Below are 27,668 nucleotides of genomic sequence, written 5' to 3' on the forward strand. Positions count from 1 at the left end.
AAAAATATACAATGGACAAAAGAAAGCCTCTTCAATAAATGGTCCTGGTCTAACTGGTTGTCTGTATGTAGAAAATTGAAAATAGACTCATATTTGTCACCTTGCTCAAAACTCAAGTCCAAGTGGATCAAGGACCTCAACATATATCCAGGTACACTGAATCTAATCGAAGAGAAAGTGGCAAAGAGCCTTGAACTCATTGGCACAAGGAGAAATTTCTTAAACAGAACTCCAGTGGCTCATGTTCTAAGATCAAGAATTGATAAATGGGACCTCATGAAACTGGAAAGCTTCTGTAAAGCAAAGGACATAGTCAGTAACACAAATCGGCAACCTACAGACTGGGAAAATATCTTTACTAACTTCACATCCAATAGAGGGCTAATAGCCAAAATATATAAAGAACTTAAGAAGCTTACCACCAAATACCCAAACAACCCAATCAAAAAAAGGAAGTATAGAACTCAACCGAGAATTCACAATAGAGGAATCTTGAATGGCTGAGAAGCACTTAAAGAAATGTTCAAAGTTCTTAGTGATCAGAGAAATGCAGATCAAAATGACCCTGAGATTCCACCTTACACCAATCAGAATGGCTAAGATCAAAACCTCAGAAAACAGCACATGTTGGCGAAGATGTGGAGAAAGAGGAACACTCCTCCATTCCTGGTGGGATTGCAAACTACTACAACCTGTCTGGAAATCAATCTGGAGGTTCCTCAGGAAATTGGATATAGATCTACCTGAAGACCCAGCAATACCACTCTCAGGTATATACCAAAAAGATGCCCCACCATGCCACAGGGGCATGTGTTCCTCTATGTTCATAGCAGCCTTATTTGTGATAGCCAGAAGCTGGAAACAACCCAAATGTCCTTCAACAGAGGAATGAACACAGATAATGTGGTTCATTTACACAGTGGAATACTACTCAGCTATTAAGAATGGCAACATCCTGAGTTTTGCAGGCAAATGAATAGAACTAGAAAATATCCTGAGTGAGGTAACTCAGACCCAAAAAGACATGCACAGTATATACTCACTAATAAGTGTATATTAGCCAAAAAAAAAAGTAGAGCATACCCAAGATACAGTTCACAAAACTCAAAAAAGTCAACAAGCCTGAAAGGCCCAAGTAAGGACTTTTCAGTCCCACTTGGGAGGGAAAAGAAAGTAATCACAAGATGGGGAGCAGGGAGGGACCTGATAGGGAAAGGGGAACCAACCTCTAGCAGGAAGACAGTGCACCAAGTGAGGGAGGGGGTTGCCATCCCATAGTCAAGACTTTGACCCATATTTGTTCTTGTCTGAAAGAACTGCAGGGATGGAAATGGAGAGGAGCCTGAGGAAAAGAATGAGGAAATCCTGAGTTTTGCAGGCAAATGGATGGAACTAAAACCCGTAGAGACCATATCCAGAGGTTAAGCAAGGCCCCCAGTTGGGAGATGGGACCACCCACTCATCTCCAAATTTTTAACCTAGAATGGCTCCTGTCTAAAGGAAAGTGTGGAGCAGAGACTGAAGAAAATGCCACCCAGAGATTGCTCCAACTGGGAATCCATCCCAGTCCAAACCCAGACACTATTGTGGATGCCAAAGATGGCATTGTCTGGCATCAATAAGAAGAGAGGTCCTGTGAAGGCTCGATTCCTCAGTATAGGGGAATGCCAGGGGCAGAGAGGTGGCAGTGGGTGGGTAGGATAGGGTGCACCCTCATAGAAGCACAGGAAAGGGAGAGGGGATAGGGGAATTCCTCAAGGGAAACCAGGGAAGGGGATAACATTTGAAATGTAAATACATAAAATGTCCAACAAAAAAAAGAAAATAACATCCTGATTGAGGTAACTCAAACCCAAAAGGTATATACTCACTAATAAGTGGATATTAGCCAAAAACCTACAGAATACTCAGGAAAGAATCCTCAGAACTCAAGAAGGTTAACCAGCCAAAGGGCCCAAGTGAGAATGCTTCAATCTCACTTAGGAGGCAGAGGGAGGGAGGAACCTAGGTGGGAGAGGGGACAGGGAGGGGAAAAGGGAGCATAATCAGGTCTTGGAGGGAAGAGGACTGAAGCCCTGAGGGCCACCATAAAGAATGGAAACAGGAAACGTCGGGTGGTAGGAGGGAGGATCCCTAAAAAAATATTTATTGATGGTAGCGGTAGGTGGGTAGGTAGGGAAGCACCCTCTCAGACTTGGGATGGAGAGAATATGAAGTGAAGAACTCATGGAGGCAGGAACAGAAAGGGGGCAATATTTGTAATGTAAATAAAAAACAATTTAATAAAGATTTAAATAAACAGTTCTAAAAGTGGCGAATAAAATACCATATATTTAAAAAAATGTTCATTGAACATTAGGTTTCTTTATTTTTATTTATTTGATAGTAACAGAAAAATTTATAAAACAAATTATGGACTTACAAAAACCTGTAGTAGAAAAACATGTATTTATTTTTTATATATGAATTTCCTATTTTTTCAATATAATTTTACTTTCAGAATCCTTTTCAAAGGGGAAAAACAACGAATCTATGATGACTCATGAACAGATAATAATGTAGTTTCTTGGGATCAGTTTAGGTGAGCAAGTTTCTAACAGGCCATGTGTGGCAGATTGCCACATACATTACTACAGTGTATTTTTAAATTGATGAATAATTGTGTGTGCATCCTTAAAAGTCTATCTTGTTACTGGATACCATGAGGGCAGTGGAACCGACATCATTCCTCTTACCCCTTTTCTTTGCCATCTTCTACACTTGCTTGAGATTGAGAAGATCAAAATTTATCAAATCATACTTGGGAGAAACTGGTGGCAGTAGACAGGGAAAATCTCCTAGTTTAGGAAAAAAGTAACTTTAAAGTGAGGAAATTCGGCAAGCCCTTACTGAGCAAGGAAATCAAGGTCAATATCACGAGTAGTAAAACGATAAGATAAAAATTGCATTTTACCTTTACGTTCTCCCTCCATAAAATACACAATCCCAAATAAATTGCAAGAAAAGAGGTCCCACTGTGGTAACACATGCCTTTAATTCCAGCACTTAAGAAGCAGAGGCAAGCAGATCTATGTGGGTTCAAGGGCCAGCTTGGTCTACAAACCAAGGTCCAGGATAGCCAGGGCTGTTACAGAGAAAACTTGTCTAAAAACAAACAAACAAAACAAAAGCATCATGGAAACCCTGATGAGGGAAATCAAGAGCATTTTACTAAAACTATGCAAAACTGTCAAATTCATTAAAAATACAAAATTAGTTGCAATCAAAAAAAGTATAAGGAGAGAAATCAACTAAATGTAACATGGTTACCTATATCTTAGAAAACAGAATAGGGCACTAGGGAAATCACGAGGGAGTTTGAATAAACTAGATGCATAAGATAACAATAGTGTCACAAATTAATTCATTAATTCTAAAGTATTTGCAATGAAGGAAATGAGAATGAAGAACCTGGGTAAAATCATTGGAAGTTGTCTCTAAATTTATAACTATCATAATATTTCATTTAAACAAACCCAAGCTGGAGTAATAGCTCCACAGTAGACCTCATCCACAGCATATATGAGGCCATGAGTATACACACATACACAAAAGGGGGAAGAGGGAGGGGGGAGAGAGGGAGAGGGGGAGAGAAGGAGAGAGAGAGAGACCGTTCTGGCAAGCTCACTTTATCAAAAAGTATTTGACCCCTATATTAATTGCTGTGTAATTCAGTCCCCAAAATCATGCTGGCAAATTTTTTTAAAGCAAGAAAATTGAACCACTACAAATTAAAGAAAACTTTGCTTTTAGTGTTACTAAAATTTTAAAGTTATAAAGAATATTTAAAGTACACTGTTTTAATAAAATTTCTTATATTGCTTCAAATATTGTTGTGGGGGCTTGTTTAGTTGTTGCTTGACTATGGCAGGGTCTTGCCATGTAGCCCAGGCTGCCCTAATACTCACTTTATATAGCATCCTGCACTAGAACTTGTTACAATTCTCCTGTCTTGGCATTGTGAGTGATGGCATTATAGAAGAGCACCATCATATCTGCTACAATAGTGTTTTGTGAATGCTTATGATAAAGGTACGCTTTATCGACAGGTATCTCATGATAAAAATGTTATTGTATTGTTTATTAGTTATTTAAATATCATGTTAAATAAATCAATATACAACTGACTGGGAACTTGTAAAAATCATTAACAAAACAAACATTGTAATTTAAATTGTTCATAAAGTATCATGAAAATTCAGATCTGTTAGCCCACTGTTTTACTACAGCAACATGTTGTTTAGCTAAACCTAAGTAAAGGGAATGTCAAATAAAATGAAAATATCTAGATGAAAATCAAACAATAACTATATATTTATATATAGTATAATGTCGTATTTTATAATAAGTTTCAAGGATTTTTCAAATTTTTCCAATTATAAAACAAGGCTGATTCCACATGATTCAATATGATATTTGTATTTGTGATTTTGGAAGTATTTTTACAAATTCTGGAACATAGTGCATATTAAGTGATCTAGTATAATGATTGGTGAATTATTAATAATTCATCAGTAGCATGAATCTATTGAGAGATACATTTGTAATATATCAGCTTTCTAAGACCTTTAAATCTTACTTTCAGATTTTACTGTTGATTGGTTTTATACTTTCCTTATTGCAAACAATAAATTAGTTAAGAACAATTAACTCCAAGTAATAATCTATAGTAATGGCATATTTTATAGTTCACTGTAAAAGATTACAGAGAATGAATTCCTTATATTGAAAACTGAGTGTTATCAAAGACAGAAAACAAGACACGTCTTTGGGACACTCCATGTTTATCTGCAGGACTTTAGAGCACGTTGCCATGGAACATAATTCCTTCAAGGACCACAAACCAATGAACGGCCAGTTTGGCATAATAGTCCCATTTCTTAACATTATTTCACACCATTCATCAAGATGTATTACACACTATACCAATTTATGGACAATGCCCTGCCTTTCTAAATGCATTCATACTGAGTCTTAGAATCAACTCCATTTTAGCAACTAATTAGTTACACTGACAAACTTTCAAGAATAGGGCTATACAATTTTAGAAAATGTCACCATTCTCTTTGTAAATTAATGATTATGTTCCCCATTGCACAATAATAGGTGGCTATCAGCCTTTCTTCTTCCTCCTGTCTTAGTCATTTAGTTAACATTACCCTGCACCCTTCAGGAAATTCACCCTACACACTCGTATCTAGATTTATGGATATTTTAGCAGTCCTTTCATTTTTGTATAACTAGGCAACTCTTTGGGGTTTAAAAGAAAGAAAAACTTCATCTTAATATTAGGACAAGCATCCTACTTCAAAATTCTACTGTCTTTCTCTAATTCCACTCTGTTCATTTTAAAAAATCACAGTCTGTGGCCTAATGTGCCTTTTTTCTTTGCATTATTAAATATACCAAGCAGAATATTACATTATTATGCTACACATGGCAAAGAAATTTTAGTATTCACAGGATTATGGTAATTAAGTCTTCCTTCACTTTGGGTGATGTGACACTTGCTTGACTATAATGTCACTCCACTTAAAGTCTATGTAAACAACATTATCTTAGTCACTCTGCATTACATTTCCAACTGTGAGCAAAATTACAAGGTCAGAGTGAACAAGAATGTAGGTAATCCCAAGGAAACAACTTGTAAACGACTTGTTCAAGGTTCAGATTGAGTCTTTAATAAAAGAAAAGAAATCCAATGTTTTCTGTACTAATATTAAAGTGTTGTTGTCTAAATACTGTCTGTAGCAAAGAACATAAATATTTTTGAAGCTACTGTTAAAAATGGGAGTGTACACAATTTTGAAGTTTTGTGGTAAAGAAGAGAATAAATGTTTTTGTCAAAGCTTTCTGACATACAAACATGGATGCCACACAATGACTGCAATTGGCTTTGTAAATAAGGATATAATATCCCAAATATATTGTTTTTGGAAATGTGCTTGACAAGTACAACACAACACAATTTACACTTTCTGGTTTTCTGTTTTTAAAACAAATAAGAGCAACTACAATATTTTTAAATGAAAGAACATATGTATGTATATACATATATACTTTTAATTGTTCTGCCTATCAGTGAACTCTCTGTTTAATAAATGAAATATTGAATATTGTCTGACCTATGTTTTTGACTCTCACCCCACAATTTCAAAATATGTCACATTTTTAGTGATTGGTCCACTGCTTAATTTAAAAGTTACATAATTTGTTTAAACTACCACATAGTGTAAAAAAAGAGCTGAGCTTTTGCTTAGTCTAGATTCATCAAGCATAAGTTCTCTTTACTAAACTAGTGAAAATGGTATAATAAACAAAATAATGGTTGTTAGAATTAATTTTAACTGAAAAACAGAATATAGGTTAGCAAAAATAGTGGTGAGGGGTTTTAAATCTGAGCCCTTTGATTAGATCACAATCAAGCCAAAATGAGTAAAAAATCTAACTGGTAAATGAGTAAAAATTCTAACTGGGATTCTTGTCACATTTAGACAATGAGATCATTTAAAATAATAGGCACTTTGTTCTATAAGAGGACATATTTGTGGTAGAATAGCTACTGGTTTTGGACATTTGATGCATTTACAACTGTGGTAAATTAAATAAAATTATTTTTAACTGTTTCCCTTTTCTAGTTTGGCCTTGTACCATATTAGACACTTTCAAATGGATTTTTTTCTAGGACACTGAATATAGGAAACCTTGATAGTCCTACACTAATTCTTAAGGTAAAGATCCAGATCACCCTAATCAAGTCTTTCCAGAATGCAAAATCCAATTACTACCTTATCTAAAAAGAAACAGTGAATTAATTTACTGAGCAGTCAACCTGAAATCTCTTAAAATCACTGCCAGAATAAAAAAAAAAGTATTTGAGTAATGTTTTCTCCAAATGTAAACATGCAAGAAAGTAGACACAGTCATACAGAATAACGGCTGGCTTTTCACTCTATTTGAGCATTTGTAATATAATATTTTAGAGTGCTAAAACCTAAACATAGTCTCAAAATGGTCTAGTACCACTGTCTTGTACCTTATAACACTGAGATGTTACTTCACATTTCTCCCACTATCCACAGAATATTGTATATGCACAAATACCAATAGTTTTAGATTAAAAACAGTGAAAAATATAAACTTTAGGACAACTTTGATTCTGATGAACTATAGAAAGAAGGTTCTTGATAGTTATATTATTAATGCTTAACAAATGGATTTTTTCCAAAATTTAAGGTCTCAGTATTTCTCGTTTTTCCTGCTCTATTTGAACTGTATTATAATTATTCTTCTTGATTTTACACTATTAAAGTGACATCACAAAAACTGATTTCTAAATAGAGATATTATTTTCTGTGGGTAACAATATTAGCCTCTATGTATAGTCATATAGATATACATATAGATAGAATGTTATAATTAGATAATTTCAAAAGTCACAGGTTATGAAATTTAGGTCAAGAGCATATTTGCTTTAAAAATCAACATCATTTGCATACTGGCTGTGAAAACTATGGGTGGTATGTATTCAGACAAGTTATATATACTTCTCCCCTCCTCAGCATCATCACTGTAAGATAAAAATTTTAATATCACCTACTTCTCAGCCTGATAAGATGAACTGATGAACTAACACACAGAAAATCACATTAGATCACTGAATAAGTGTTAATTATTATTATTTTATGACAGCATGGGAGAAGTAAGATAAAGAGCCAAGTGGGCTTCAAAGAGAGTGGTGTGAATAATACCAGCAGGCTCTGGACAATAGGAACAATATATAGTGCACTAGTGCCCAGTGTAGTGAGTGACTGAGGACAGCAAAGCAGTGTACCCAACTGTACTATCTTCAAAAGAGGGAAAGATGCAGATGTGAGTTTAGGAGTCATTGTCTATCAAAGGCCCAGGAAAGTCTTTTATCATCTTTAGAAATCAGCTTTCTGTGGAAGAGATAGACCTTCTAGCGCTCTGGACCATCCCAAGATGGTCCCATCATAAACTATCTTGTTTATGTTAAATCTGATAAAACATTAGTTGACAATATTATTTGGTTAACTAGTTGATATATTTAAATATATTGAATTCCTATCACACAACACCTTAAGTGTAGTCTAATAGTTCAATGTTTGATACAAACATAAATAAACATTGTTTGTGTATTATCCTATATGTTGAACCTATATATCTAAAAAGTGTTATCTTTCATATGTGACTATATTAAATCTTCATTTCTGTCATCAAAATGATGTTATCTCATGCACTTATGACTTAAAAGTGCATATTCTATTCTTCTTCCTGCTTTATAGAGTACTCATGAGAAGTGATAAGATTAATTTAATATCTTGATTGGGGATCTATGTAGATCATTAGAGGCTGGTAAAGTAGGTATATCAGTAAGGTACTTTGATTTTCTTCTTACTCTTTGTTTTTCTAGAAAGAATGGGATTTGATTGTTTCCTTTTAAAACAAATATGGGTTTGGATGACCAGTGATGAACGAAGTGTGTTATGTCAAAAGCACTAGAACACAGTGAGACCATGTGCTAAGGTCTAGGGCAGGGCAGACAAACAAGCAAAGCCTCACAGTAGTCAGTCACCATCAAATAAAATCTCCAAGGACTGACTTTTGTTTTTTCTCTTTCAATGCCAAGCAAGAGTTCACATCAAGGGTTTTGTTGTGTTAACTACTTAAATTTCTTGTATTTCTTTTTTCAACTATTTGTAAAAACAAAGCTACTTTACTAGATGCGATTGGGAATTTATTTAAAGGCAAGCCAATTTTCAATAAAACGGCATATGTTATACACATGTCTTTCTTTCCATTAAAGAAAAACAAATGGGCTTCAAAGAGAAATCTTGATTATATTAGGAGACAGAACAATGCTTTAATATTCTCTTTTGGAATTGGTAGTGCATTTGATTAACATGAAAGTGAAAAACTTATAATTTTGTTTAATTTTCAAGCTATTTGAAGAAAAACTATATTGACCACATTTATAAAGTGAAAATATCATGAAGTACATAGTCGCCACTTTGAAAGTATGACAAGTATTCTACATATTTACATCAATTTTCTGTTATCACTTCTAGGACATAGTGTAAAACTATGATTTCTTTGGTAAGTGAAGTAATTCAGGATTTAAAAGTAGAAAACAGCTAGCAAAACCCATGGGCAATATCCTAATTTTTCACCTTTTTAAATTGAATTTATAAGCACCTTTTAAGTTGGAAAATGTCACATAAAATTATAGATACCTAGCCTCTCCTTTTTTTGGATTTTTTTCTTATACTTCAAATGTTATCCCTTTCCTGGTTCCCCCCCCAGAAAGCCCCCTATCCCATACTCCATCCCCTGCTTCTATGAGCGTGTACTCTTAAGAACTAATATCTTAACACTAGAAGCCTATATGTAGTCTTACATGGTAGCAATCTGCTGGGGTAAATAGTATCCACCACCATTACTAAAATTGTACATTTTCTAGGTCAGGCTACACCTCACTATTCCATATTCCTTATGGTCTTTCATTTATATTCCCATCCTCATTTCCATGAGCATTTTAGTTTTTGACCCTATTAGTTTCTCTATAGTTTATGTGGCTGAATCAACACATTCCCTTTCAAAAAATCAATTCAAGATATTTCTCAGATTTCAGTAAATTTAAAATTTTATCACAAATATCCATAATGGGATACTTTGTTAATCCAGGAATAAGTTGATATAGTTATAAACCATCGTTAGTTTAATTAAGAGATTTTGGGATAGTTTACTGAAAATTTTACTGAAAATTTTTACTGAAAAAAGAAAGATGAAAGTGGTTTTCATGCCTAAGTTCTATCCCAGTAATATAAAATCAGAACCTTCAAGAAACAAACCTAAATGCAAAACTCAATACATTTTTTCAGTTAAAAAAAAAAAGTCTATTTGATACTAGTCTGTTCTGCATTGGTGTCATAGTCAAAAACAAAGTTTAGCACTTAAGGAGGTACACACACTGCTTCAGGTCATGTGGGTATTATTTCATGTGCATAGCATTGAAAACTAATTTTTAGTACAGAAAAATTTCCAGATATTTGAAACATAATCAAGGTGATTTTCATTTTCTGTATTGAAAATATAGGGCACATTACACAGTATCTTCTACATCTCCCTCAATGTCCTATGAGGCTTTTGCTTATAAAATACATATAGAAAATATGGAGCCAAAAAGGAAGGAGGGAAACCTCACCAAAAAAGAGATTTCACATGAACAGTGCACATGGAAGTAAAGATGAGACAATACTTCCAGGCAATATCAAAACACACTTTGTCATTGGTACTCTTTTCTACATTAAACCCTAAACTATGGGAGAGTCAGAGTAACATGCTATAGATGATATCAACTTAAGTGAAACTGTCATAACTGTTTTAGGAAATTTCAGATAAATCTTGTCAAATGTTTTTAAATTTCTTATCAGATGGGAAGGAATTTCAAGTACTTTAGGACTGTTAATCATACAAACATATTTGCACACCTGATAAAATAATCCAGATTATCTTCTAATATTACTGTAGCATACTTAATAGCCTGTGTTGTCCTGCAAAAGCATGTACCTTCCTAAGAATTTCACAGTCAAAATGTAGGTAGGCACTTCAAATATCTTCCTATTATTTTACATGAGTGCTATCCATGGCTTTTATGGCATTGACTGTCACTCAATCTCCATCCACTTGTGGTTTATCTCTAACTTCTACTTTCAGTCCCAGGAAGGGCATTTCGTATTTTGTCTGCAAGCTATCACTCGTCTGTGTGATCCCATGATCCAATCCCAATTAATAAATATGAATGATCACTAATAGGAAATAGTAAAATCATGAAAACCTCAATTAACAAGAAACTTCATATGGATAGATCAGTTCAAATTAGCCATCCAGATTTCACTTTTTTCTTATCACTAAAGATTAAGCAAAATTACAGATTTGATGCTGAGAATTTTAATGGCTTCCCTTTCCTGTCTTAACAAGTATAATACAGAGAACAAGATTATGGAAATTGGGCTGAATTTGTAAAGGCTCCAGGACATTCCCAGGGAGTTGATTTTTAAAAAATAAATACATAAATACCTGTTAACAGCTTGTTTCCTTGTCATTTGCCTCTTCCTTCTAAAAGGAGAGTGTAGCAAAAAATAAATAAATAAAGCTGGTTAATTAAGAATTTTAGTTAGTTAGCTTCTAATTATTCAAGGCTTTATTATATTTCACAAAAAATCTCTTAAATTGTGCAGAAATTTTAGATAGTTTACACACAATAAAACACAAAAAGGAAAGACCACAAAGAAAATAGGAAAGCCTGAATTACTTCTAGATAGTGGTTTAAATATATGGAAATGTTGTTACGTTTCTGGTCTAATTCCCACTGTGTATAATGTGAACATGTCACATGGTTTAGGGCTCTCCTATATTATTTGAAGGAAAGGAAATCAAGTTACAGGAAATGGCCTTGGGTCGTAACAATTAAAAAAAATAAAAATAAAAAGATTCAGCAATGTTATATATTTTCCCTTTTTCTAAAAAGCTTTCTTTCCCATCCCATTGGGTATTCCACCACTTTTCTGGGGGTGTAGGGAGACTTACGATTTTTTTACGATTTTTCTTTCTTTTATATGGCCAAAAAGAAGATATTAGTACCCCAATATCAACATTTTATTTATTTCCTAAACATGGAGCCATTAATCATATCACTGTCTATATAATTATTTCTGGAGTAAGACTGAATTCTTTTATATCATCCACACAAGGGTGACATTCATGCACACACATGTGCATACATACATACATACACAATCATACCAAACAGCCTTGAAAACAATACATATCATTAACATTACATGGATTCACCAGGTCATATTGGGGGATGTATATAATTATACAATCCACATGTGATAAAAATTGGAGGAAAGAGAGTCCATGAATTTGTAGGCTAGAAGGAATGGGTACATGGGAAACTTGGAGATAAAAAATGAAAAGGAGAAACGTTATAAAATATATCTCAAAAATAAAAGAGAATCCATGTTTGTGTTGCCATTTTTTCTTCTAATGATTTTCCTATTTAATACATTTCAATTTTTGTTGTTTGTTTTTGTTCTCTGCAACTGTTTCCTTATTTCAAAGATCTGTGAAAGAGAGTATAAATAAATAAAATGCAAACATATATCTAAGGTTACTATGGTGAAGACACAGGAGAAAATAATCCCTTTTCAACTATCTTTCTATTCTGTCACTTCACTATGAGCAGAACTATTTGGTTGTTTTACAGTTCATTCATTAAACACTTTCTGAAAAGATGTTCTCTTAAATAGAATACACTAAGTACCAAATAAGTATTACTGCACACTTCCTTAACCCAATAGGCAATCTATCGCTAGATTTGGAAGCTTTTCTACATATAATCAATGACATCTCTTTCTTTTGTGCACAAAGTTAGGTTTAGTATCACAGAGACCTCAAAGCTAGATTAAGAGATTTCTTACTGAGGACCAGCAAAAAAAAAAAAAAATGGAAACAGGCAACCTCAGGAGGTAGGAGGTGGGGGGACTCTCCAGAATGTACCAGAGACCTGGGAGGTGAGAGACTCTCAGAACTCAAAGGGAGGGACCTTAGATGAAATGTCCTACAGTGGGGACAGGGAACTTGTAGAGTCCACCTCCAGCAGAAAGACAGGACATCAAGTGGAGGGATGGGGTTGCCATCCTGAAGTCAAAATCTCTGACCGAAAATTGTTCCTGTCTGAAAGAACTGCAGAGACAAAAATGGAGAGGAGCCTGAGGAAAAGGAGGTCCAGCAACAGGCCCAAAGTAGGATCCAGTTCAAGGGGAGGCCCCAAAGCCTAACACTATTACTCAGGCTATGGATTCCTCACAAAATAGGATCTATCATGACTGCCTTTGGAAAGACCCAACAAGCAGCTGAAAGAGTCAGATGAAGATATTTGCACCCAACCAATGGACAGAAGCTGCTGACCCCTGTGGTTGAATTAGGGAAAAGCTGGAAGAAGCTGAGGAGGAGGGCCACCCTGTAGGAGGACCAGCAGTCTCGACTAAACTGGAACCCTGAGATCTCTCAAACACTGGACTACCAACAAGGCAGCATACACCAGCTGATATGAGGCTCCCAACATACATACAGCAGAGGACTGTCTAGGGTGGGGAGGTATGGTAGGGTGGGGGTTGGGGTGGGGGATGGGGACATCCTCATGGAGATGTGGGTTGGGATGAGGAGGTATGGGATGTGGAACAGTCAGAAGGTGGACTGGGAAGGAGATAAAATCTGGAGTGTAAATAAAAGATTAAATGAAAAAAAAATTTTAAGTATTTACTTTCAAAAATATGGCTATTTCTGTGTATTAAATATATACAAGTGCATGATTCAATTATTCTTTTATTAAATAACTAAAATTGGGATTTAACTTCAATATTTGAAATTGCCATATTTTCCAATATAAAAGTTATATTTTATAGTAATGTATAAGACTGGCACTAGTGCTAAATATTTAAGGTCTACAAATTAAATCACATACCTAGCAATGTTTCAGTATCTACAAAGGATTAATTCCAGAATACCTACACATCAAAACTTGTGAATATATAAATCCTTTAAAAATTTTCATTTGCCTTTGTATATAATATGCATAAGTACCCTGTGGTGTGCATTAAATTATATCTGGATAACTTAAAACACACAATACAAAACAATGTCCAAAAGAGATATTCTGCTATTTCATTAATGAAAAAATAATTGGAAAGTTGTACATGTTTAATATGGATACACGACATTCACAAATACTTTTAAACCATGATTCATTGAATCCATACACATAAAAGGCTCATTATTATTCTTGGCATTCCAAATGGTATTTGATTTCTATAACCTGAAATTTTAAAACAGTAATATGCTATGTAGCATAACTTTTTATCTTTCTGCCTGTACTCCTTAAGTGCTATGATAATAGATATGTGTCATCATGCCTTAGTTTAATTCTCTCCTATTGTGATATCAGATAATACACTCTAGATTTACTTATTGTTAAAAATAATAAAATGCTAAAACATTTTATTGATTAACATTACGATGCTACTAATATTACCAGCTCAGTATAGAATATTGCATAGTAAAAATAAAATTATCTAGATTCTTTGAAGATGTCCTAGACTATTTAATAAAAAAAAAGCCCCCCACCTGTTCATTCTTTTCTATGGTAACTTTCAACTTCTTGTATTTCCACATATCTGAATTTGAGCAATGAACTTAAAGTCATGAACAAAGTTCTAACATCCACATGCAGAAATATATATAAAATTATAGTCTTTGGAATCCTCTATCAGTAAGGACATGGTGGTCCACACTTATCACAGGTATAGAAAGGAGGACCAGGAGTTATTTACTATGAGTTTAATATTATCATGGAGTACATGAAATTCTAATTCTAAAAAGAACAAACCCCTAGAGAAAACAAAATACTTTATACACACACAAAACTTTTCAAAATAAAGATCCCTAACATTTGGTGGAAATAATAATAATGCGTCATCTCTAACCATCACCAATGCTGCACAGCATTACAACAGTGTATATGCAAGTTTAGTCTATTGATCAGAGCAAAATGTAATAATAATAAACAGGACATGTTCATTGCAATTGAGACCATTTTACAATGTACTTTATTGATTAATAAATTTTTATACTATTTATTATTTCAGCTTTGAGGTTGGGAATATAAAGCCCAACAAAATTAAAGCCACTGATTGCTGTGAATATCCAAATTTAACTGGATTGAGTTTCATTGAAACCTAATACTTAGACCACAGGAAAAATCACTTGTCTGATAATCTAAATATGGAAAAGAACCCATGGTTTGGGAATTCAAAGTCAGAGTGGTAAAACAACTATTTCTCTGCTAAAAAGACACAGTAGCAAAATTCCCTCTAAAATTTTAATCTCTGTATCCATATCTCTCAAACTTGGCAAGAGAAGTTTCTTTGTGCAGAGAGCAGTGGTTAACGCAGAAATTCACAACTGATTAAGCTGCAAAGACTGAGTGTTATTAAAATAATGCTCAGCCACTAATGGGACATCTATAGCACTTCCCTCCAAGGCTCGGACAATCACAGAAGAAGGAGTGAAAAATTGTAAGAGCCAGAAGTCAGAGGGTACTGAAACAAATCAGTGTCTTCTGATTGTAATAGGAATGCTGCCTTCCTGAACTCACAGCACCTGTGGTTATCTACATACACATGATCAAGATAGGTAATATTCTAGTATGGAAGAACTAGTTCTTTACTTCCCATCCCAAACTGAGGAGCTCTGGACAGTTGATAGTTTCTGAGGGAAGAGGAGCCAGTGTTTTACAAGGATGTGGTCCCTGGTAGGTTGACCATGTTCCAGTGGACAAAATGGACTCCATGGATTACTTTAAACAAAGAGTGTATGAGGTTGAAGAATAGGAAGTAGGGCAGATCTGAGAACCAGTAGGAAGAATGATAAATACAATTAAAAATATGTCTTATGGAAGTCTTAGATAATTAAACAAAAATATCTTTAAAAACTCAATCTGATTAAGTTAAAGCATCTTTATCCTTCTAAGGATAAACTGAAGATATTAAATATAAATTTGTGAGTCCATCTTCAGATGTATAATTAAGGAAGCTATTCCTTTCTAATACTTCAAACAGTGAAAAGTACTTAACAATATTTTAAAGGAACAAATTAACTTTTCAAGATTATCTACTCCTGGATTCTAGTTTAGTGAAACTTTTGGTGTGTAGTAAAATGAAAGTCAAAGAGAAACCATTCCTTCCATCTCTTCAATTAATATAGGTCTTCCTTCCTATACAATATATTTGGATAAGTAGGGTAAGTTTAGTGTATGAAGTACCCCACTACAATCACCATATGAGCCATGAAGAATTTAGTCTCTGAGATTATTTGGTCTAGGTCAGAGAATATTTTAGGATTAGAAGTCTACTGATCTAATTCATAATGACTGCTAATTCTAAATTTGTTGTCTTTAAAAATGTCCTGCTCAAAAATATGAAATGTATTTTATCTTCAGGTCATATAATATAGTGAACAGACATTACATGAGCAACTAAACAGTAGAAGAGACCAGATTGGGGATTCTCTTGTTAATTCTGTACTGTCTGTAAAGTGGCAAACCCAGTGTGGAAAATGTGTTTTGACTATATTATAAAGAGCTGTAAAATATAAAAATCATATAAGATTTGAATTTTAAAGTTATGTTTTAACAATTTAAAATTTTAATAATTTTAATATTTTTTTAAAAATCAGTCAGTGATAAATAAGCAGAAATTATGTTGGTCCCTACAATATCACATGATCTCATACTAGGACTTCATAAACAATTTATGTTGTCCCTCTAGCACTAGTAGAAATTTGAGTTTGAACTGTATAAAAAATATTTTTAGGTTCTGAAGTATGATATACCCAAATATTAGTCAATTTTCTCGTATGAAGTTTAGAGTCACTGGAAATTCCAGTATGTGTATGTTATTGACAGGGTATTCACTTCAAAGTACTAGGTTGATTATCCATTAAAGAAAAAGGTCTATGAACTTTATGTAATAAAAAAAGACACCCCTTTGACCCTTGAAGTTGCCACTGTCATTTACAGAAGTGTACTTAATGCAGGTTGTTCAGATGAAGACATATTTCATAAATCATAATTAGATTTTGTTAATGCTGCACAGACTTTCACACATCAGGGGAAAAGAATCTCGATTAAATAGTTGCTTTTATAAGATTGGTCTGTGGGAATGTTTCCAGGGTATTTACATTATTTCTTATTGGCATAAGAGGCTCCTGCCTACTGGATAGAGTACTATCTATTTGTAATTGGTACTGGGATGTGCAGCACTGAGAATACCAGCTGAGCAAGCCAGAAAGTATTGTTTCTCTGTGATCTCTGTTTCAGTTCCTACATCCAGGTTCCTACACTTACTTACTACTTTAGTATCCTTCCATGGAAGATTCTAAACATTGAATCACACCAATCATTTCCTCCCACAAGTTGTTTTGGGTGTCATTTTATCACATCAGCAGAAAAGCAAACTAGAAGACTAAAAAGAACTTTGATTATGCTCACATAAATTATGATATTGAATTAAAATAGTAAGTATATATTTAAATTCCAATGAAAATGATCATTATGCTTTTAAAGGAGATACAGTTATCAACTTACAGTAAATTTATATTTTGGTGGAACTGCTTAAATAGGCTGCTTCTTGAGGTGTTTCAATTTTGTCATTTGTGTCTCTAACAAAATATAGTAATTAATTTATTTTACTCAGAAAAAATATAGTAAATAAATAGAATGAAGCAATTTCTTCCCATCCCAACCATTGTTATTGATAGAGGAGATACATTTATAGGAAATATATATTAAAAATCTTTTAAAGTTGTCTTTGGGGATCAGATCACATTAGCTATTATATTACCATTGTTTGAAGTTTATAGGGAACTTTCTTCATTCTTGATTCATAACCGCATTCATGCACTTTATATCTCAATGTGTTCTGTAGCAGATGATTTAAAGCTATTCAACTTTATTAGGTATTTGGATACAAATGCTGCTTTATTGACTTTTAGTTCTAAGGTCATGATATGATATGAAACTGAAACAATACAAAACTGGTCTGCTTTGTAAACATTACAGTGTCTATATGAGGACTATGACATCAAACTTAACTTTGAGATTTATAACTAAAATGTATCCTTCATAACCTAATGATGTGCAATTATTTTTTAATTTTCAATGTATTTTCTTTTTGAAAAAGGACTATCAATTTATGAAAGAAGAAATCTTGCTTTTTATTCGCTATTAATCATCACATAATACCTAACACCTAAAGCAGATGTTGCCTTGTAACAATCATCAAGAAATACTTATCAAATAAAAAAATTAATACTTTCCATGTGGAGGAACATTTTAAATTTACTAAAGACCATCACTATATCACCTTCAATGTCATTTTCATAAAACTTATTTTAAGAATCTATTTTTGCTGTCGAGTACCCACATCAATTGTTGAAGAACATTATTTGTGTAAAAACCATCACGCTTTGCAAGTTGCATGAATGTTCTTTGAAATCAAAGCCTATCTAAAACTTTTAAGTCTACATGTATTCAATAGAATAATATATAACGATTATTGATGAGCACAAGAATTATTTCAATATAAGACTTTCTTTTCACATTTGGTTTATTTGTCTAATGAAGCTTGAGTTAGATTTGAAAAGCTGATAGTTCTATAAGCAAAACTCAACTGACTTGTTTGAAAATAATTTCATTTGCCAATTAATTATTCTGGTAATCCTCTCTGGGTTAGTCAAGCTGATGATAAAGAAAATCTAACAGGGTCAAAGCAAAGGAATCCTGGACAGGATTGCACTTGTAGTGCTGAGGCTGGGGGTCTAAAGAGGATTACTGTTTTGAAAGTCTGTTAAATCCTTTATGCTCATCCCCTGACTTAATCCTTTATAAGGACCATTCTACTATTTAAAGATAAATAAAATGCATATTCTTTACTAATTAAAAAATAGAGTCAGGCACTTAAAATTACAAAGTATTAACTTTTGAGAAACTAGACATAGCTACTTTACACTTTACCAATCTCATATATAAATAGTATTGGTTCATCCTTTTACATTTACAGAGCATTCCCTAACCATCAGATAATGCAACTATAGTATTTTGTATGTGTGAGTATGAATCATCATTGAGTTTTTATAAAGAGAACTTTAGTGTTTAAGGTGTTCTTTTACTTTTAAATGACATTAATAATTGACATTTATCTATGTGAATAAGACTAAATTACTATTAATCATGATACACTCCTTGGCAAATGATTTTTAAGTTATGAATACAATAAACTTCCTTAAGAAAAACTTTTCTAACATACTTTATACCCCACAATTTGCATATGGATACCATAGAGGCCTCACACTGTCTGGATTCAATATTTATTTTACAAATACTTACTTATCATCAGCTATGTTCAAATGGCTATGTGCTATGGACTATGAAGAAGATAAATATCTTCAAACACAGTGTCTACCATCAAGAATATTATAATCTAGAAAGAGACAGAAACAAGGGTCACAACTGTTACTTGATTTCTTGACATACAGTATTCACTCAAAGATAATAATGACTATATTAGTGAAGTAAATTCTATAAGAATTTTTTGATGAAGGTTATCATCTTTACCTGGAGTGGTCAGTAAAACCTTACTTGTTAAGTGTAAAATTGATTTAGATATTGAAGGTTAAGTTTTGAAGAACAAAGACTGGAAAAGAATCATGTTTTAGAAAACAAAACTGATAGTACAGAGAATGCATTGAAAGACTGTATGATGAGGAAGAGATAGCTTGCAAGGTTGTCACAAGCAAGTGAAGATAAAACAAAAAAAAAACTTCAACTGAAAATCTCAAGCTAGCATTATCATAACTGAAAACATACTGTGGAAACAGTGCAGAATCGAACAAGGATCACTGTAATCACGTGATTTTATTATCAATAAATACAATATTTGTAGATTGTGAAATAATGTTACAAATCTACTTTAACAACATTTAACAGTGGTAAAGAAAACAATGTTGAAAAAAGGCATACAACTTTGAATTAGTTGTTCAAAAAGAACAAGTACTTGCCTATGTGACTATATGTAAATTTCTTTCTCTCCATAGAACATAGTATGTTTGTTTGTAAAACCAAGCTAGATAAACTTTAGCCACAAAATATTTCAATTGATTTCTTCTTAAATTGTTGAAACCTACCTAGAAGTCATTTATATCAAATTAAAATTCCTCTGAGAAGTTGTCAGCATTTAACAGGAGTTAACTCTCCTGAGGCATAGTCTTTTCCTTCTAATACATAAACAGTTACTGCAATACCTGTTAGTAATATTTAGCTAAGGGGCATATCCTTTCTACCTTTCAGAAAACACTGACCAAAACAACTCAGATATTTTTCCCAACTAAGAAAGTGTTAAAGGTTTAATCTCTTTGCTTGCAATGGAAAAAATGAAATAGAAAAGCTCAGAAACTAATATATTCATTTTAGCAGGTTTCTTCTCTCACGAAATGTGTGTATCTCTTTCACAATATTTGTATTATAAGAAACATGATTTATATCCTCTCTTCATATGTATACTGAATTGGTCTCGTAATTTTCTATGAGATGTTCTCCAACCTTACTATCTTACTATTTAAAAATTATAGAAACTCAGAGATCTATCCTGTCTTTGCGGTTCATACTTAATAATGTTAAGGTCAATCCAATCCTCCCTTTAAATGGCACATTCAAATATTATATATATGTAGGTATATATCAATATAAAATGTGTCATATATATATGTATATATATATATATATAAAGGTAACACTTTGTATACACATATATATGCATATATAGTAAATCTAAACATAATAATCTAAGTGGAATCATATATATAAGATAATCCTATCATATACCATGTAGATAAGTCTGTTTTAATAGCCATACATGTAGGTAAAAATAAGGCTAATTTTTATTTTTAAAACATTCTTAGTTTCACTTCCCCTCCAAGCAATTAGCTTTATTTGGAACTTTCAGATTGGAAAATTTCTCTAATTACATACAAAATGTTAGAACAATTGTCAAGTGAAAATTGCTGTCTTCAAACTACTTTATTCTCCTCTGGATTCTTTTATAATAATAATTATTGTATTGATATTAACACTGGTAACTTTAAAAAAAAAGCATAAAGCCCAAATTCTACCTTCTTAATCTCTGTTCATTGGGTACTTTTTGTGTGGTTTTAGTGAACTATTATGGCCTTGTTGTAATCACTAGGCTGACATTCTTTACAAACAACAGAACCTAACTACTAAAACACCCCATAGACAATGAGACCAGTCCAACACTATAGGACTGACTAAAAGTCTTTAGAAGCTATGTGTTGGCTAACAAGCCTGAGTAATTGTATTGATTTCAAAGGAAACTTTCAAGATGAAACCTCATTAGTTCCAGGTCTTCTTTCAAAGTTTTTTAAAAAAATATTTTTATAATAGTTCTTTATTTTTAAGTCACAATATAATTATATTATTTATCCCCTTTGCTTTCTATATATACTCTAAATAAATAAATACAACTTCAGTCCAAATACTTTGAAAATGTATGTATATATTTGAGTAAAAAGTTTAATTTGTATTACTTTATTTGTATTATATCCCATACATGATATTTGAATATTATGAGAGCTTTTACTTTTTTTACAATTTCTTATTTAAATACTACCTTTTAATTGAAGAGTTAAAATTTGGGGATTAGAGAATTGAGTGAACCTGAAATTCCCTCTGTTAAAGAATATTGTGGTCCTTCCATTCCCATTTTTTGTTTTTTTCTGATGTCTCAAACATATTCTAAAGAATCTCTTTTGCTAATCTAAAATTTTATTCATGCCTTATCTCTTGATCCTAAACTAATTCAAAGCAATTTCCTCTTGGTTAGAATAAATAAATATTGTGTTCTACATCAGCTATTTGTGATAATGTTTTAGTAAAATCACAAAATGCACCGAGTCTCCAATTAAAATTTCCAATATTATATGGATATCCAGAAGCTTATCCAAAGATCTAGCTAAAAATTTAACAAAGTTATGATTAGTATTGAATGAGCAGATCTGAAAACTGATTTCTTCTTGACCATTCTGTCTGTCTACACTGCTACTGTTTTTCTCCTTTGCAAACGCTGTCTGTACTTTTCTACTGCATAGCTCTTCTGTTCTCTTTGTCTCTTATTAATGGTCATTCGTGTAGATTACTTCTCAAGTAATGTATAAGTGTTTCTTTATTCAAAAATGGCCCTGTATATAATATCATCTCTAATGTGTGTCATTTTCACCCTAAAATACTACCACCACAGATTTTTCTAAAGGTTCCCCAAAAGTCATCTCAAAAGTTTTTGATGAAAATCCTTCCCATCATTTAGTTTCTTAATTTAACCAATTGTTGAAAGAATGATTGTGAATCGAAAGAACAATTAAAGGGAAAGAGAACTCCTCACCCATGTCCGTGATGTGAAAGTAAATACTTATTAATGGAGATAACTGTATTACTATCCAGATATGGCTTATAGATCCTTCCTACCCATTGCATCATGTTGTTCTTTTTTTATTCTCCAAAATTTTATTTTATTTTATTTTATTTTATTTTATTTTTTTATAATTTATTTTTTCTCAAATTGTAATTAATTCACACAGGGGTTATAAACACAGAAAGGCAGGATTTGGGGAAGGGAATGACACTGGAGTGTGGGCAGACAATACCAACTTAGATAAGGACAAGCGAGTTATAGGCAGAGTCATAGTGACTTGTCCCCTGAACCTTCACCCAGCCAATACCTGGTTCTGGTGATATCTGCATCATGTTTTTCTTATGTCTCTCTACATTTACTACTTTTTTTTTTACTCTTCGACATTACATTATTTGTCTTCCACACAGAATAAATTATACAATCTTAATGCTGAAAATCTAAGGCAACTAGGCCTTCTTTTCCCCCCTTCTTGCCTATTGTTCCCATCCAATATAAGATTCTTGGTCTTTTACTCTGCTTATTTGTGAGGCTGTTGGTGTATAATGATCACATCTTAAGGAATGTCTTTGTATCTATGAATGCCCTCTCTTAAAAAAAAAAACACATCAAGTGTCAGTGAAAGACCACCCAGTTCTTTCTTAAGGTGCATTTGTAATGGGAAACAATACATTTTGGCTATACTCACAAATAGCATGTCCCCATTACCTCACACTCCTCATTTACCCACCACAATCAGAACAAATGAAAATGAAAAAAAAAATCAGCAGCGACGAGACACTAAATAGATCTTAAATTCTTTAGCTACAAATTACAGAGCATTTAGTGAATAGGAACAAAGAACTCAAAAAGATGTTGAAAGCCTTGACTTTATTATTTAAATCATCTTTGTCTTTACAAAATTTAAATAGAAAAGTAATACCTATCCTATTTTAATAGTCTCTGGGTGCTGAAACTAAAAACAATTAATAAATAGAACAAAATTGAATCATAGTAATAGAACAAGAACAATTACTATACATATGAAAATTATTCTGTAAATTATATAAGACTGCAAATCAAGCAGCATTTCTGTTTTCTGCAATTACTATGTGGTATAGACTTTTCATGTGCTGGACACAATATGCAAATCTACATATAAGTAAGTGTCAATGTGTTCTCTGCAGAGAAACAAATGGTTGAAAAACAGACCCCTTGATTTTCCTCAACTGTTTTTCAGAGGTAAATGCAATTTTATTACTCGTTGTAAACATTAGGTTTTTAGCTTTAATTTGTTCACAATACATGCTACAAGAAAAATAAAGAAATGAATGAGGGAAAGCATGTATACTTGTACATGAGTATAAGCAAGCAGTTTTGTAGATGACATGTTGAAAATGCAATGTAATAATTATTTGACAATGGTTCAAAGGCTAAATTCATGAGCCTATTGTTCAGAGGAGTATGAACAAGGCCCTAAGTTAACTTCAACGTTACCAAACATTAGGCTTATATGATTTACTTCACTATGCTGTCATATATCTATATGATCATTTACGTAATTGAAATAATTTAATACCAATCATATATTATTTTGTGAAAATATCAATGATAGTCAGTTGGGAAGAAAAATGTTTGTTTCCTAATATTTGAATTATCAAAAACACCTTTTAAAAAGAATATAACTTAAGAACACTTTCTTCTAAACTATCTATTTAACTTATGATAGTCTGATCCCAAATAAAGCAAGTAAATTTGACATACAAACTCTAAATTATTCTATTTATTTTATTTTTAGTTTCTTATACTGTAATTTAACATATAATCTATGTATAACTAAACTGAAAATGAAAGATGTAGTATGCTACTAATGGGAATAAATTCAATGTAATCTAAATCACTTGCCAAATATTTTTTACTCTTGCACTTATTTTAATTGGGTGAAATTTGGTCAATATTACAGTTTAGATTATATCCCTATATTGGAATTAGCCAAATTACCAGAAACAGAGAAGTGTTTATGCTGATATTCTAGTCTGTGCTATCTAGACTAGAAGTATTATCACAATTAAAAGTAAGCATACTTTTTAAAATTAGAATATATCTTTGAACTGTTGTGTAACATGCAAATTCTAATAATTTCTAATGTGAAGAGGAATTTCAAGGCAGCATTCCCAATTCTTTTGGAATTCATAGCTATAAGTATAACATGAATCCTGAATTTCAAACTCCACATAGATTTATTTCACAGAGATATACTCACTTCTATATAATATCTCTAACTGGCATTTTATTTGAATTCTCTTCTAAAGCTGAGCATGTGTTAAAACATCTTAATACACACATTTTCCTACTTTAAACCAAAAAACAAAGGCAATATTTTTTTCTAATATAGTCTCAGTATGATTTGCTATAGGTATGATCAATTATAGACTTTAAAGACCTACTAGTATGGATCTGATGTTTACTTGGTCTTTCAAAATTACCAAAAATTGTAACCTTCAAGATATGTATGGCAAGGTAATTTTCTTATTTTAAATTTAAAATGAATATGTCAGTCTCAAAATTACTGTATTTACATTCTGCATAGTACACGTAATAAATTCCTAGAAAAAGAATCATATATATATATATATATATATACATGAATATATATATATATATATGATTCTTTGTTTTCCTCCAGTTCAACTGAATCATTTTAAAATGCGTGTCATTCAATCAAATGATATGTTCAACACAGGTTGCATGCTGCATTAAATGATTTTCAAACAGAAATATTTTATTACAATATATCAATGTAATAGTTTAAATGTTTTTCTTTTTATTAAACTTTTAAATTCTTAGCAGTGCCTATTTAATTAAACCTATCCTTCCTTTTCTAAGATACTATTTGCAATTTATCCCTAATGACACAGGGAAAATCAGTTTTCTCCAATGGAGTTTCAGTCACACTCCTGAACAGGCCTGATGACCAGAAGTATTTGCCCAACACAAAATGGACTTCACATATTTTACACACTTTTGTATCTTTGTTATTTTGCTTTGTTTGTTATTGTTGTTCTGGTGGGGGGTGATGGTGGTGGTGGGTTTTGTTTTCTTTTATTCTGGTTTTTCAGAGATAGATAAAGAACATGAAGTTGGATTGTCAGGAAGGTGGGAAGACCTTGGAAGAGGTTAGGAAGGAAACAACATGGCCAAAATATACTGTATCAAAAAGAAAAATTGCAAAATCTAAATAATGCACTTAATTATGAAACTTTCTTATTTTGCCACCACTAAAGCCAATAAAAGATCACTAAAGCATATAAAATAGCAAGATTACAATCTTCGCTTCTTTGAAAGTGTAAAATAAAGACACATAGAGTAGCAAGAAAACTATATATAAACAGAGACATTCAAATATCATCAAGCATTAATTACATTTTAAACTAAGAATATTAAATACTATTTCTATATTTATCTCTGTCAATTTTAATTATTTTAATCAAAACGTCAAAGGTAGAATGTCATATGGAAACTAAAATCCCTATATAATTATACATTGTAATGTTAATTTAAAATTGCTTAAAAATATGTAACAGTTAGAGAATTTTCAAATTTTAGCTAGTAGTCATGTGTGGCAAAACAAAAGAAAAGTCATTCATTTATTTCTGAAAGCTTATTTAAGGTCTTCTATGTGTTTAGCCTCAATAATGTTTGTGTTGATAGGATTTGAAAGTTCCCCCAGAAAAATAAGTAAAATGTATACCATCATCCATATATGCTCAGGAGCAATAATTATATATTTTGCATCATTACTCAAGGATAAGTATTAAAATTCTTCAAAGCTATTATTTAACTTATTTGATTCCTTGGTGTCATTTGAATAAAAATCTTAATAATGTATTTATTCACTGAATTTCTAAATGCACATATTAGCTGTAAGGCTTCAGATGACTGATATGTTAGAACAGAACACTATAAAACTTTAAAAGTTGAATGAAATCACACATTGTGTTGTTTTGACAAATGCTACAGTTGTACTTTTCCCATAAATATTTGTATGGTCTTCAAAAACATATATTTAATTATCTTGTTTTGTTGGGGGGAAAATATGTTAATAATAATTTTCTATTTTAGATTATATGCTTGAATATGTGTGCATATTTACCTTAATATTAGATATATAACACTTACGGTATTTCACAGAAATGTAATCAGCAGAATGGAACTTTGTGACACATTGAACAAAACCTCAAAAAAGTTTCAATCAGCAATAATAATGTAGGAGTGTAGTATTTCACGTAAGTGACATACAAAAATTTATACTGTCTAGAGGAACAAAAGATAAATCTATAGCACACTGTTTGTAAGGCTGATTATTTAATTTGAGAAAAAAATATCTTAAGGAAGCAACAATTATAAACTAAAAAGAAGACTCAAATGAGTCCACATAAATGGACAGAAGAACACTTCTGATGAGCTCAAACCAGAATTTAACATTTCTTAATCTTCATTTTATTGTTCTATATGACAGTACAACAATATGCTTCTTTCTCTGGTCTGCATTATAAACAATATTAGAAAACAATGTGTTTTCTTTATAATAACAGAAATGTCAAAGATTTCACACTGTGGATTTTTTTTAGTTTGAAGTGTCTTGACCCAGGTAGCATTTCATGTGATATGCAATATTTTTCAAGAATGAACCTTTATATGTTTCTTTGCTTTGAGAACTTCTCATGTATTACTATATTCTTAGTTATGATAACATTCATATTTAACATAAAAATACACATTGATCTCAACTATACAGAAGTAACCCACAAGAAGCTAAATGCATTATTTTAATTCAATACATAAAAAGACACCACACAATTCTGTCTGCTCTTGGGGTGACCTGTTTTCAACCAACATAAAACATGCATTAACACATTTCAATTTCCAGTAGCCATGCATGTTTAAGTAACACTAGACCATCATTGTAGAATCTTATTTAAATTTTTAATGAAACTTCAGTTTTACAGGTCTATCTTCTTATCAGAACACTTCAAGATAAGTTAACTTCCATTAATTAAAATATTATCAGAATATGTTAACTATAAAACAATAACAAGGACTCTTCCTATATAAACTGATATCAGTGGGCTATTACAGAAAATGTGGGGAACAAGATGTTAGGAAGGGACAGGAAACTTGGCATATACCTTAGAGGAATTATGAGGTGTTGTACAAGTAAATATGACCCAAGTAGACTGTATAAAATTCTCAAGAATTGTTTAAAAATATAAAACTGAAAAGCTAACGTTCTATAAAAATTGCATCAAAAAATCAGTCTAAGAGCAGTTCAGCTGATGTCCCTGGTAGGCCTGCTCTTTTCTGAAGGAAAACAGAGGAGTGAATCTTGCAGAGAGGGAAGGTGGGCTGGGAATGGGGAGAAGTGGAGGAAGGCTAAACTGCTGTTGGGATGTATTGAAAATCAAAAGAAAAAGAAAAGGAGAGAGAGAGAGAGAGAGAGAGAGAGAGAGAGAGAGAGAGAGAGAG

General features: G+C 32.3%; 1 protein-coding gene across 3 annotated transcripts in view; it reads right to left on the reverse strand.

Annotated features, from left to right (window-relative positions):
* Dach2 (dachshund family transcription factor 2) overlaps positions 1-27,668 on the reverse strand; it is a 475,334-nt gene that overhangs the window by 321,319 nt on the left and 126,347 nt on the right. The window contains exon 2 of one of the 3 annotated variants that reach the window (XM_028783156.1): positions 11,140-11,178. The exons of the other annotated variants lie outside the window; for them this stretch is intronic. Coding sequence (XP_028638989.1) covers positions 11,140-11,178 — 39 coding nt within the window. The remainder of the gene's footprint in view (positions 1-11,139; positions 11,179-27,668) is intronic. 3 annotated transcript variants of the gene reach the window in all.

Source organism: Grammomys surdaster, unplaced genomic scaffold (genome assembly GCF_004785775.1).
Source record: "Grammomys surdaster isolate TR1022 unplaced genomic scaffold, NIH_TR_1.0 61, whole genome shotgun sequence".
Lineage (NCBI taxonomy): Eukaryota > Metazoa > Chordata > Mammalia > Rodentia > Muridae > Grammomys > Grammomys surdaster.